This window comes from Malania oleifera, chromosome 2, assembly GCF_029873635.1.
Source record: "Malania oleifera isolate guangnan ecotype guangnan chromosome 2, ASM2987363v1, whole genome shotgun sequence".
Lineage (NCBI taxonomy): Eukaryota > Viridiplantae > Streptophyta > Magnoliopsida > Santalales > Ximeniaceae > Malania > Malania oleifera.
Window position 1 is genome coordinate 145,420,324 of NC_080418.1, and position 14,366 is coordinate 145,434,689.

General features: G+C 35.3%; 1 protein-coding gene across 1 annotated transcript; it reads right to left on the minus strand.

Annotated features, from left to right (window-relative positions):
- Positions 1–215: 215 nt before the first annotated feature.
- Positions 216–1,713, minus strand: LOC131147888 (DNA damage-repair/toleration protein DRT100). Its single transcript, XM_058097527.1, has one exon. The coding sequence runs from the start codon at positions 1,538–1,540 to the stop codon at positions 446–448; it is 1,095 nt and encodes a 364-aa protein (XP_057953510.1). The 5' UTR covers positions 1,541–1,713; the 3' UTR covers positions 216–445.
- Positions 1,714–14,366: the final 12,653 nt, after the last annotated feature.

Consider the following 14,366-nt stretch of genomic DNA (forward strand, 5'->3'; position numbering starts at 1 on the left):
CCCAGCCTGAGCTCGTAGCACGTGACAGCTACTAAGATCAATCAATCAAACCTAGCTACCTCCTTCTTCACCCTTTATAATTCACTATAGATAGATTCTTCATTTGGGTTCCAATGAGTTTGGTCGATGTGAATATATTTCTTATTTTTTATTTTTCAAAAATAATACGAATGCTATTTATTTTTTCAAAAATAGCTAAGAATTAATAAATTTCATTTGACTCAAAAACTATATTACTAGTATATATAAATATTACATAAACAAAAGATACATAATAAATATATTGAGGTATGTGGTTCTGTAAAAAAAAAGGCATCACACTAAGATGACTCACACTGCTTCTACGTCGTCGTTTTATTGGTGGCAGCGCATACAACTTCGCATCCGAGTCTCTATCCGTCTTATACAGCATTTCGGTACAATCCGAAACATATCGGCCGAAACATTAACAAGCTCTCAGCGGGAACCCGCAGAGGCAATCGTTGTAAGCAAACGACGTCGCTTCGAGGCGAGCGCAGGGCTCCCCCTGAGGAATCTTCCCGCACAAGTGGTTGTGACTCACGTCCAAGTGCCCGATATACGAAACTGACGAAATCGATTTCGGGATTGGACCTCTCAATTTATTGAATGACAAATCTAACATCATAAAATACGATCTCGGCCCGAAAACGTCAGGTATGTTTCCCTCGAAGGAATTTCGGCTCAGATTCAGTATGTTCAAGGAAGATGTTAGCAAACTCGCCGGTATTCTCCCCGAAATCGCGTTGCCGTCGAGATTTAACGTCGAAAGAACCGGCATTCTCCCCAAGGATTCCGGTACCGGACCCGAAATACGGTTCTGAGCAAGGTCCAAATCGGCGAGCCGGTACATGGTCGGTATCGAGTTCGGAATTGGGCCGTACAACCGGTTCTGGCTCATCAGAGCCCGGCTCAGCATCCGGAGGCTCCCGAACGCCCGGGGAATCGTGCCGGTGATTTTGTTGTTCCGAATGTCGAAGTGCGTCAACGACGAGAGTCTCGTGATGGACGGCGGGATCCGGCCCGAGATGAGGTTGTCAGCGACGTTGAACACCGTGAGCCGGCCGAGCTGACCAATGTCGGGGGGGAGCTGGCCGGAGATCCGGTTCCCGATGAGGTCGACGATTCGGAGGAACGGCAACGACGCGATGCACTGCGGGATCTCGCCGGAAATGCCTTTCCAGTCGGCTATGATGATGCTCGAGAGGCGGGTGAGTTTGCAAATGGAAGGGGAGATCGAACCGGTCATGAACCCGGTCCGACCGGCACGGCGGAAGATGGGATCCTCGGACTCGCCGCGGAGGTTGAGGTCAGCGACGCGGCCTGTGGTGGGATCGCAGATGACGCCGTACCAGTTGTGGCAGCAGTCGGTGCCCGTCCACGAGTTGAAGATGCCCAAGTACGGCTCGTGTAGAGCCGATTTTATGGCCAGGAGAGCCGCCCGCTCCGACGGCGGGCAGCTTCTAACGGCGGTGGTGCCGACGGCGAGTAGTACAGCCACAATGAACAACACAACCCCCATCTCTCTCTCTCTCTCTCTCTCTCTCTCTCTCTCTCTCTCGCTCAGAGTCTCAGATTTCTCTCTCTTAATGTTTGAGTGTCAGTGGAAGCACCGAACTATGGTACTGCCTGCTGCGTTAGGGAGGGAGGCATGGGGAGTCGCCACGGTTTTTATAGTTACATTTTGTATTTTGTGTGACGATTTTGTCCCTGACATTTATAATTATTAATGGCGGATGGACAGCTAAACATGGGAAGCGAGATGTGCATGGAGTGAGCATAACGATGTGGGCCCGCGGTTAGCGGGGTCCACTCAAGTGAAGGACTGCATGGGATGTTTTGCCACGTGGTGATTCCTTATCCATAATTTATTTTTCTATTATTTGAATTTTTTGGAAGAGGAACAAGTTAAGTTCCAATAATTTTTAATGTAAAAAGTTTTATATATATTTGGAGACTTCAGAAAATTTGTTTAATTAGAAAAATTAAATAATCTCCTTTAATAGAGAATTCTTTGTAATCAATTTGAAAAGTAACACTAAAAACCATGTGTGTATTTAAATGTGAGCAATGCAGTGTTTTATATTAGAAATAAAATGATTTAACTTAAAATTGGGATTATATATTCATATTTATGTTTCATTGAGGTTTTGTTAAATAACTTCTTAGACTATGTGGGTGATTAACAAGTTTAGAATTTGACTCATCTAACTCTTTTCAACTAGTGGAATATGTGACATTTATATATTTTGACTAGATTAATGTAGTCAATTTTTAATTTTATTTTTGACAATTGTCTTCATTGTCATTATTGACCTTTATACGCTAAGGATGAGAATATCAAGCTACTTCAGAATATCGAGCTTCTTCTTCTTACTAAACGTTGTGGAATATTAGAAATCAATGAATGAAGTGACGTGTCCCTTTGATGAGTGAAATAAAAATAGTGCAGTTTTGAAACCACGGATAGATAATTTTTAATCTAATTTGTGTTTCCTACCCTAATACATTTTGCTTTATGAGGATGCTTGTGAGACAAGTATCACACTCCCTTCCCATCCATAATGTTGAAGTTAGTTTACTAGTACAATTAGCATAGCCATAGCACAATTGATCCTTAAGAATTGGCAGATTTGTTGGGCTTGGCCTACTTGTGCATTAAGGTCGATGTTGACTAAATAGTTTATATATAATATTTCTTTGCATTGAAAAATTAGTCCTTTTGCAAGGATTGTCACTTTTTTTGCACATAGAACTAGAAGGGAATCATACATATAACTTAAACCCTTAATTCTATTAATAAAGAGGAGTATTTTTATTGTGCATGGGCTTGAATAGGTATTGGGGCATTGATTTTGAGTGGAGTGAACTTAATACTCATCTTATCGTGTTCTACCTCATTATAAGGGATAAGGCCATCTACGAGACCTTCTAGGATGTACAAACAATCCTTTGTTTAGTTAACCTCCCTTACCAACACAACTACTCTCTTCGTTCCCAATTTTATGCTTTTTGATTGAGAAATTTTTTCTGAATTCTTGTTGTTGACTTTTTGAATCTGATCCTTATTTTGATGCTGATAATGCACAAGTATCTTATGTGTGTTTTAAGTACTTGAACAGGTTTACATTTCAGCATGGACATAAAATACTGGTACATAGAAGTCAAAATGATTCTTAACACACATACAACTTGGCATATTCCATAAAGAATCAAAGAGCAAAGAAGAAGACATGTTATTTTTATTTGTAATGCATTTGGTTTTTAAATTTGGTCTGTAATAATGCATGACTTGCATGATATGATTAAAAGTTCAAACGACCATAGACTAACCATAGGGGACCTAAACTTTAATAAAAAAATTCTTTTCATAAAAGTTAAAATCAAACAAGGGTTTTTGAAATATCTTTAGGGTCAAAATTAGGGCAAAAACATAGGTGTTAAATGACCTCGGTCGACCGACCCTCACTAGTTAAAACTAGCTTAATCGACCGACCATACCTTAGGCCAAAAATCAAAGAAATACAAAACTCGGTCGACCGACCAAATTAACACACAAAATCCTCAATCAACCTGTGACGCCCCGATTTTCTTACCATTTTTTTCTCCAATAAGTAATAAATATTAATCAAGCATCGGTCACGTCAAAAACTCTGATACCATTTAAACATAACCTGACCTGAAGTGGGTGCCAGGTAAACAATCATACCCTAACAACAAAAGTCAATACTTATAACTCATTCAGAATACAAATAACCAGAGTTCTAACCATCCATATATATATACATACCCAGAAATCAACCAAAAACTCTAGGAGAATCATACAACCCTAGCTCAAAATACTCACCCTGTCTATCAAGGTACCAGCTCCCCTCTATCTCAGAGCTCTATCTCCTGGTCTATCACAGTTCCTTGAAATATTTAGATATTTGAGTGAGACACATCTCAGTAAGACAGAATAAATTATTTACAGTGTGTGGCAGTATGAGTTTCGTTTTATTATAATGTACTCATTTCAGTGATAATACCATCTGAGAAAAATATACCAAGTATACTCATAATCATATATATATAAACATAAGCTTTAATTTTATTTTCAAACTCATTCACATGCAACCATATTTATCAGCGAAAGTTCCTGATGATAGGGGAGATTACACGCCCATACATGTGGCTTCCCTCTGCTCTAATATAGTTTGTAACCTTATCCGATTAACTTAGGTGAGGCTGCAACTAATACTTATTATGGCACTCACCTTACTAAGTAAACTCTCAGGTGAAGAGTTATACTTCGCCCTAATTATTTATGTTATTAAACTCACGCTCTTTCATTTCTCATTTTCATTTCACATCTAGCTCATGAATGTCCTCGATAACCAATCTATATGCCCTTTATAACTCATGGCTGCCCTAAGGATATTATCCACGCCATGTGTAAAGACCCAAAATTTCTGCTATCTTAATTTTTTATTTTTATGATAATTACCATAATAGCTATGGTACCATGACATACTATCAAAGTCAACCCAGACCCATAAGCACCGGGGATTTGCATGTTTATACATACATATTACCTAAGAAGCGGAACCAAAATACACTTTACATATATACAATACCAAAGTTTCACTATTTCTACATATGCACATATATACCCTAAAAACCATCATGAGTCTGACCCGACTACTCACCCTACAACTGGGTGGTACCTAAGAACTCCGCTATCACGGAGCTCACTCCACTCGTCAGTCGGGATTTCCTAAAATATTTGTAATGCTAGGGTGAGACACCTCTCAGTAAGGGAAATAAACTAATATTAGTGTGTGGCAATGTGAGTATTATCATACTATATATATATACTGCAAATAATGTAACTGTAATATATACATATCTTAAGTTGTAACTGATATCATAAGAATATCTCTACTTTTAAACATACTATATCATTATGAATTTTCATATCTTTAAAATCATCTGTTAAATCTGTATTTTACCGAAATTATACCTTCGATGTATATCTGAGTATCATGATTTCACCCCACATGATTCGGGTTGTGTGGCCTGTAGGCTGGACTTACCGTTGGCTGGCCTACCAGGCTAAGTCAAACATAGCATTATTCATAACGTAAGTATCATGAATACTTACATCCTCTTCCAAGCCTTTAAATTTAAATGTAAATTAATGAAAAAAGAAGTATCTTACAACTAATAAGTATCCTGAAGGCTGCGTCTTTCTTCAATTCTCAAGAAAGAAATCTTGTAACAGTATAAGAAAGTTTTACCTTCGTTTTTCTTTTTTCCCAAAAAATTTAAGTCGTAAAATGACAGATATATGAAATGTCTATGAAGAAAGATACACTGAAAAGACAACACAAGAAGGGAAAATCAATGAAAATAAGCTCAAGAAATGGCTTTCCTTTGCAAGCAAACTGAGCCTAAAGAAACAAAATACAAATTTCAGACCCTACCACCTTAGGGTTCTTAGCGATGCTATACAAAAATGGAACCTTTTAGAGTCAGCAAAGCTAAGCTCACCCACAAGCCCACCTCCCCACTCCAAAAGGCCAAAAGCTAACCAAGCTAAGGCTAAGAGCCTAAGAGGTCAAAAATTGGAAGGCGAAGACCAAATGGTCCACAGCCTGTGCTTTTCAATTTTCATTACACCAACGTAATTGCCACTCTTATAAAGTTTGATTTGATTAACCCAATCAACTATATATGCACATCGTTTACGATTAGCCAAAAAAGAAAGTAATGGTTCAGGTAAGGACTTGTTGTAAGTAAGTGGGTTTTGTGCAGGTTAAGTAGTTCAGGTGTAATTAATTCTAGATTTATCTGTAATGGTTTTTATGTTTGAATGGTTTTGGACGAGTTTTTTTTTTTGGATATCTGTAATATTTCGGAACCGTTAATGTAACCACGGTATTCATCTACCATAAGTGAGGGTAATTAATAAAGATTTAGTGGTTTGTTTTCAGTTGATGATATTAGTGTTGATTAGCAAATTTTAAGGACGAAATATTTATAAGGAGGAGAGAATGTAGAGATCTGGAAAAATAGTAATTAATGAAATAATAAATAAAATAGGAAATTTAGTTTGGTAAAGGCCAAACCGTCAACGGTTTTGGTGGAGCTCAAAAAATCATTGACGGTTTTGAGTTACCATGGCCAAGTAAGGGTAAAACGGTGAAAAAGGGATTTGGTTAAAAACCAAATCGTCGACAGTTTTGCTGCGGGTGAGAGACCTATAAATAGGATTCAAACTCATTTTTTTAGGAAATTTCATTTCCTCTCTCTCTCTCTCTCTTTTCAATTTTTCACCCAATTTAAGCCCGAATCAAAGGATAAACATCATTTCGGGATCCCAGTGACAATTCTCTGCAATTTAACCGGAGCGGTTTCATTGTTTAGGCTTTCCAGGCACCACTCCAAAACTAAGGTAAGGAATATGTTTTTCAAGTTTAATTAGTTATTGGAAGAGTATAGGCTTAGGAGTATTAAAATAGTTGTTATTCTGGGATTGAGTTAATTAAATTAGGGTTTATGGATGCAGGGTTTGTGCATGCGCCGCAGGCACGGTTTTGGAATCCCTACAGGCACATTTTTAGGAATTAGGTAAGGGGAATAAGTTATATCAATAATTTTTAGAAATTCAACTAGTTAAATTATAGAATGTGATTACTGGAATAATGTTTATGGTTTTCTGAATAATTTTATGGGTACGAAAATTATGGTTGATTTATTAAATGTGTATTTGAGAAAAACCCTGGTATTATAGGTTTGAGAAAACCATAGAAAAGGATATACAATATTTTTAGCAAAATGTATATTTTTCCAAGGTAATTATTATATTAAGAATTATACTCAAATTATGTGGCATGAGAATAACCAGCTAGAATACTTTATGATGATATACAGCAGATTATGATTTTGTACAGAGATCAGAAAATGCTATGTATATGATTTTATACTAATTTTAGAATTTTATGAATATGATAAAAATATGATATGGCAGATTTACGCAAAGATATGATATGCCGGTTTTGTACCGAGACAACTATGATATGATGGTTTTTATTATACCGATTATGATATGACAGATATGATGTGATAATGAAATATGATTAATACAGACTTATGAAATGATGATTATAAGATATGATTACATGAACAGTTATGTTATATAAAGTGTACTATATGATATAAGAACCCTGATGGATTAAGTAAGTATAGAACACAATACCGTAGCTAGCTAGCCAAATCAGATAGTGTAACCCCCTATGTGCCGACCCGAAAAGTGTTGCAGAGACTAGGATGGGCAAATCAGGTTGGTGTTTAGACAACAGTGCAACCACACTATTCAAAAAGTGTTGGGTCAGACGCTGATTAGCCCCCGAAGTGTTGTGGAGAGCAGGATACCCCCTAGATCCGACATGTGAAGTGCTGTGGAGAGTATGATAAGCGGACCAGGTTGGATGGTCAATCGTGCGTAGTTAAGTTATATTTGAGTTAACCTGGTAGGTTAGTCATGGTTAAGTCCAACTTTCGGGTCACATAACCTGATCATGCAGGGTTAATTCATGATAGTATGTCAGTACCATCAGGGTAAGAAAGAAAAGAGATTATATTGTAAAGATATGTGCATATTTATAAAAACATGATAACTTACTAAGTAAAAGGATGTTTGAGTAAGAATTAAGTATTTTCAATAATAGGTGTGAGTTACAGTTTAAATGCAGCTTTCTTTACAGCTAAATTAATGGTTATATATTTTACTCCTGCGAAGAACTTATTTGCCACACACTGATTGTAACGCCCCGAACCCTTAAACCCGGGTCCGGTGCGTTATACCTGATAAAATTCCTAATAATCCATAATCCATAATATACGCAGCGAAAATATAACCATAATCTCCATATAACATAATACCAGAGTTTACTAATTCTAACTACCAACCATAATAAATTAATCATCCACGAGTTATTCAAATGTATACATGTCTCCAAAACATTATCCACTAATACCAGTATGTTTCACAACCATCCATATCTTATAAAACTTATAACATAAATTATAAAACATAAAAATATACCCTTTTTTCTTATATCTTCCAAAAATGTTATAAAATCTCGAACTCTCAAAGCTCGATCCTGAGAAATCCTGAAAAAAATGAATTCATATTCGGGTGAGACACATCTTAATAAGGGAAGAAATAATATATTAAAACAGTGTGTGGCCAACATGAGTTTATATATGACATATTATTTAACATTTGAAAATCGTTAACATAATTTCTGAAATCATTCCCTGAACCTAATCAAACACATGCAAATGTTTAACCCACGAGATTACCCGAGGATAGGGGTGATTACCCGCCCATACAAGTAGCACCCCTCTGCTCTGATACCTAGGCAACCCAAAGGGGGCAGCTAAATATACCAAGGCACTCACCTTACTCAGTAAGCCCTCAGGTGTTAAATTAATCTCGTACTCACGCATTCAACAATAGTTTATCGGCAAAGGCTCCAAGGATAGGGAATTCTACCCGCCCATACAAGTAGATTCCCTCTACCCTAGTGCGTTATGCAGCTACTGCCACATCTGAAGCTACTAGTGCACTCGCCTTACTCAGCAAGCCTTCAGGCGAAAGGTACGCCTCACCCAATCGTAACATGTTCTACGTACATACATACTTCTATTATCATAATACATCATTCTTTTCTGTCATTATACATTCATGCACATTCATTCCTGTTCATAACTTAACTTTGCATTTCGTTTCACTTTAAGTGGCTCTTTCCCATTTACATCATTTACATTTGTCATTTCATTTCATTGTTATTTCATCGTCATTTCATTGCATAACATTTCATTTCATTACTTCGTACTACAGCTGGTCTTTAGCCATCATCAGTTAGTCTACATAGAAACGTGCTAAATCTGCTAACACAGCTCCTTTTAACTGTCATCAGTTAGTCTACACAGAAGTGTGCTAGATCTGCTAACATGGCTCTCTTTCAGCTGTCTTACATTTACATGGTTGCATTTAACATACATAGGTAACATTGTCCATATCATATTTTATTTTCATTGCTTTACTTACTTAGCCTGCATCTCATACATTTAATATATATTTGCACAGAATCTCATGCCACACAATTTAGCAATAAAATTCATACATTGCCTGTAAAATAAGTCAACCAACATTTAACATTTATATACTGAAAATACCTTTCATTTCTTACTTAATTATCCTGAAAATATTTCCCACTTTTATCAGTTCATTTTTGCATATACATATCTAATAAACAGCCCTAAACTCGAAAAAATATAATTTAAACAGTTGGCATTTTACCCATACTGAAACATATACACGTACAAATAACACAATTTATTTTTCCATTAAGTTCATAAAAATTCTGATTTAATATATATTTTTCCCCTTACCTGGTTTCTTGAACTACGCCAACAGGGACTCCGAAAAATACCAACGGCGCTCACCCGGATCCTGAATCAAAAATTCCTAACTCCAATAAATTATTCCTGTATAAAATATTATTTAAATATTTCCTAGGGTCATAATTCCTAAATAAATAGATATACCCTTAAATTTAGCCAAATTGTCAAATTTCTCAACTCCCACTCTCGCTTTGGAGTAGGGCCTAGAAAATCCCAATTAAAAAATTATCTACGTCAAAATGACGACAACGACGACTAGGACCCCGTGGTGGTACCTGATCGTCGATTCAATAGCAAATTTAACTAGAAATTGAGAAATTGGGAAAAAATTACCTTTCCCCAAGAGTGGTGCCTAAGCCATTCCCACGACAAATCTGCTCTAGTAGAAATGTCGGTAGCGGAGTCAGGAATCCAACGGCACCTTTCGTTTTCTGATCGGCACTCGTTAAGCTAACGAAATTGAGAAGAGAAAGGAGGAGGACGGATGAGTGAAAGGGAGACAGTGAGAGAAGTTGAGAGAAGAAGAAGCAGAAAGCTTCTGCATTCGCAGGAAGCCTCTGGCTTCCTTCTTCTTTTTTCTTTTTTTTTTTTTTTAACTTCCTTTTAACTTAACCAATATATATGTATTAAAACTTTAACTTTACTTAACATATATATATACATATAACTTATACTTTAACCTTTATATATATATATATATATATATATCTTTATTCCATTTTTTTACTATTTATTTATTTAATTTAATAACATTTAATTAATTCATTAATTAATTAATTATTTTTTTTATACTATTTATTTTTATTTGTTTATTTAATACATTAATTAAATAGTGTTTAACCAATTAATTAATTAATTTTTTTTTATTTTAAATTTTTTTTCTCGGGTTATTATACTGATAATAATTTATTCCATCTTACTGAAAAGTATCTCACCCCAATAATATTTCAACATTTTAGGAGATCTAGGGAGTCAAGCTTAGAAGACTCTAAGACGAGATTTAAATGGTTTGATATAAAGCTACTGTCGATGAGACACTATTTTGTGTACAAATAGTTATGTGTTTAGTCTGGTGGAGATGTGACAGTACTTTTGGAGAGTCACATGTGTATATATGATATGATGGTTCTAAAACTCTAGTATTGTATTGGGAATTTATGTATAGGTTTCTGCTGCATGTATAGTTGAAATATGGATAGGTCAGCCTGGTACCCACTTGGGGTTTGGGATAATATAGCATGGTATCATATTTTAATATGTGAAAAATAAATAAATAAATAAATTGAGAAAAATTTTAGGGTCGTGACACTCCGAGTTAACCTCCTAAATCTGCTAAAATGTAATGAAACTCTTTCAAACCCAAATTTGAGAGAGTGGGATATGACCTAGACCAATGGAAGAGACTAGAAACGCATCTAGAGTGAATTTCGGCGACTGAGAAAGAGTGCTCCCTAGAAATTCTTCTGTTTCGCTCTTTCCAGATCTCCCAAAAAACCACCCCTATAATGGCTGTTTTGAGGTTCTTCATAAAACCTTTAAGAAATGTAGAATTCCAAATATCATAAAATGAACTAATCTCATACGGCATGACCATCTGTAATTGCAAGAAATAGCAAAAGGAAGACCACACTTTTCTGCTAAATTGATAGTGAATGAGAAGATGATTAACATTTTCAACGTCCTTCTTATAGAGAACACACATTGGAGCCAACTTCTAACCTCTTTTTTAAAGGTTATCTGAAGTCAAAATTCTGTTGTTAATTTCCAACCTACAAAAGACATTGACCTTTGTCGGAATGAAAATGTTCCAAAGCTTGGTTTCAGATTTAAGATGGTTGTGGTGGGTGTGCTAGGCAAGAACTTTCCTCTGCTTTGATGCCTAAACACCAGAAACCAAAAGGGGCTATTATTATGAAATTGCAAAACATCTATAATTTTAGCCTTTTGCTAAGACACCATGTTGAAAAGGTTTTGGAAAAGGTCAAAAAGGGTGTCCAAGGAGGCCCATTTGTTGGTCCAAAAGTTTGTTTTATTCATATGATCCCACATAACTGAATTGAGTTTAAGGATATTCATCCAAATACTTCTACTTATGGGATCCAGAGGGAATAGGGGAGTGACAAATGGGTGTTGGGACGACCCAAAAAATTTTACTCTAAAATTCTCTAATACCCCTTATAATAACCTAAATATTTCATACAGCGGAAGACCTCCATAATAATTATCAAGAGTAATAAATTATTCCCAATACAACAACAATATCATTTCTAACATCACAATTGATACCCCTAAAATTCTAAATACATCAAAAACATAATTTATTAAAGATCTATTCTAAATACAACCTTCTATCCCACCCACGCTTAACTGGGCTATTCTGATCACTATTATACTCCATAAGGCATCTGAAAAATATTAGAAAATCATGGGGTGAGACACCTATCAGTAAGAAGGAATAAATTATTTTCAGTGTGTAGTAAATGAGTTTTACATATTTAAACATAGCTATTAATTAAACTGTAACTGAAAAGCATCTGTATAACAATCATAACTCACACCTATTCATTTCAAGGTACATATTTACTACTCAAACATACTTTAGCGTAATTGATAATTATGTTTTCATAAAACTACATATATACATAAGATACTTCCTTTTCTTTCCCTTGATGGTTTCTAGCATAACATCATGAATTAACCCTGCAAGATCGAGTTGTGCGGCTCGAGGGCTGGATTTAACCATAGCTGGCCTACCAGGCTAAGTCAAACATAACATAACTACGCACGATTTCCCACCCAACCTGGTCCGCCCATCCTACGCTTATTAACACTTCTTGGGTCAACACACAGAGAGTATCCTACACTTCTCAACACTTCGAGGCTAATCAGCTCCAACACTGACACTTTCTGAATAATGTGGCAGCATTGTCGACTATACACCTAACCTAGTCCACCCATCCTACTTTTCTCAACACTTCTCGAGTCGGCACATAGGGGGATTACATTGTCTGATCTTGCGAGTTAGCTACGGTACCTTGCTCTAAACATACCTAGTCCATCAGGGTTCTAATATCATATAGTACAACTTATATAACATAACTGATAACATAATCTCATTTCATAATCATCATTTCATAAATCTGTATAAAGCTTGTTTTTACTGTCATGTCATATCTATCATATCATCATTGGTATGAAACCGTCATATCAAAACTTTCTTGGCATAAAACCAGCATATTATATCATAACTCGGCTTAAAGCCTTCATTTCATAATTTAGCATAAATCTCTCGTGTCAAATTACTACATAAAACTGTCATATCATATTTTCATCATATTCATAAAATTTTAAAATTAATATAAAATCAAGTACATAACATTTCATGTACTCAATATAAAATCATAATCTGCGGTACATCGTCATAAAATATTCTAATTGTAATCGTATAGTCATTTTTCATGCCACACAATTTGAGTAATAATTCTTAATATAATAATTACCCAGGAAAAATATAGGTTTTGCTGAAAAATAATATATAACCTTTTCTAGGGTTTCTCAATCATAATACTAGGTTTTTTTTCTCAAAAATCTAATTTTATCAAATCTCTGCAGTTTAACTTAATTCCAAAATATTTCCAAAAATCTAATTTAATCAAATCTCTGCAATTTAAATTAATTTCAAAATATTTCCAAAAATCTAATTTAATCAAATACTGCAATTTAATAATCAAATACTACAATTTAATAAATAAACCATAATTTTCATACCCCTAAAATTACTCAGAAAACCATATACAATATTCTAGTAATCACATACCATGATTTAACCGGATAAATTTCTAAAATAAATGACATAATTTATTCTCCTTACCTATTTACCGAAGACATGCCTACAAGGATCCCGAAACAATGTCTGTAGCGTTCGGAGTACAAAACCCTATATTCATATATTTTAGTTTAATTGGTTCAACTTTGGAATAACAACTATTATAACATCCCTAGGCTCACATACTCTAGTTTAACCCTTTAGATTTTGAAATAACAACCAACCTGATATCCATATATTCTTATTTTCTAATTTAATCAGTTAATCAAAATAACTGACATAATTTATTTTCTTACCTTATCTCAAGAGTGGTGTCTATGATGTCCCAACGATGAATCCATTCCGGTTAAAATGTTCATGGCAGAAATTGGAACCTAGGGATATTTTTTGTTTTTCAATTGGCGCACGTTTCGACGAGAAAATTGAGGAGAGAGAGAGAGAGAGAAATGGACGATGGCGAGAACAAGGGGGCCTCTAGATTTTAATTTCAGGATGCTTCACAGAAGCATCCTGATACTTCTTTTATATATATAATTAAATTAATCATTCTTATTAATCATTTAATTTAATTTATTTATTTATTTTTTAATTATTATATTTTTTAGGATTACACTTACACATTATTTTTGGGGTCGTTATAGGTGTACTAAATCCATACTTGACACATATCACCTTTTTCCAGAGGCTATTGTCTTCAACAGCAAATCTCCAAATCCATTTTCCAAAAAGAGCCTTATTCATGATCTTCAATCGCTTGATTTCGAACCCTCCCTTTATTTTTGGAAAGAGTTACTAACCTCCATCCGACTAGGGAATATTTAAAACTCTTGGTTGTTCCTTGCCAAAGGAAATTTTTTTGATATCTTTCCATGAGCCTAGAAATCCTCTTCTGCAAAGGTAAAATTGACATGTAATAAATGGGCAAATTGGAAAGCATTGAATTGATCAAAGTTGTTTGCCTCCCATAGGGAGAAAATTTGATTTCCATGATACCAACTTCCTTTCCATTTTTTCAAGAATCGGGTCCCAAACATGTTTGTCAGACGACTTTGCTCCCAAAAGGAAT

Excerpts from the sequence above, each read along its gene's own strand:
- LOC131147888 (XM_058097527.1), bottom strand. The coding sequence starts at position 1,540 with ATGGGGGTTGTGTTGTTCATTGTGGCTGTACTACTCGCCGTCGGCACC.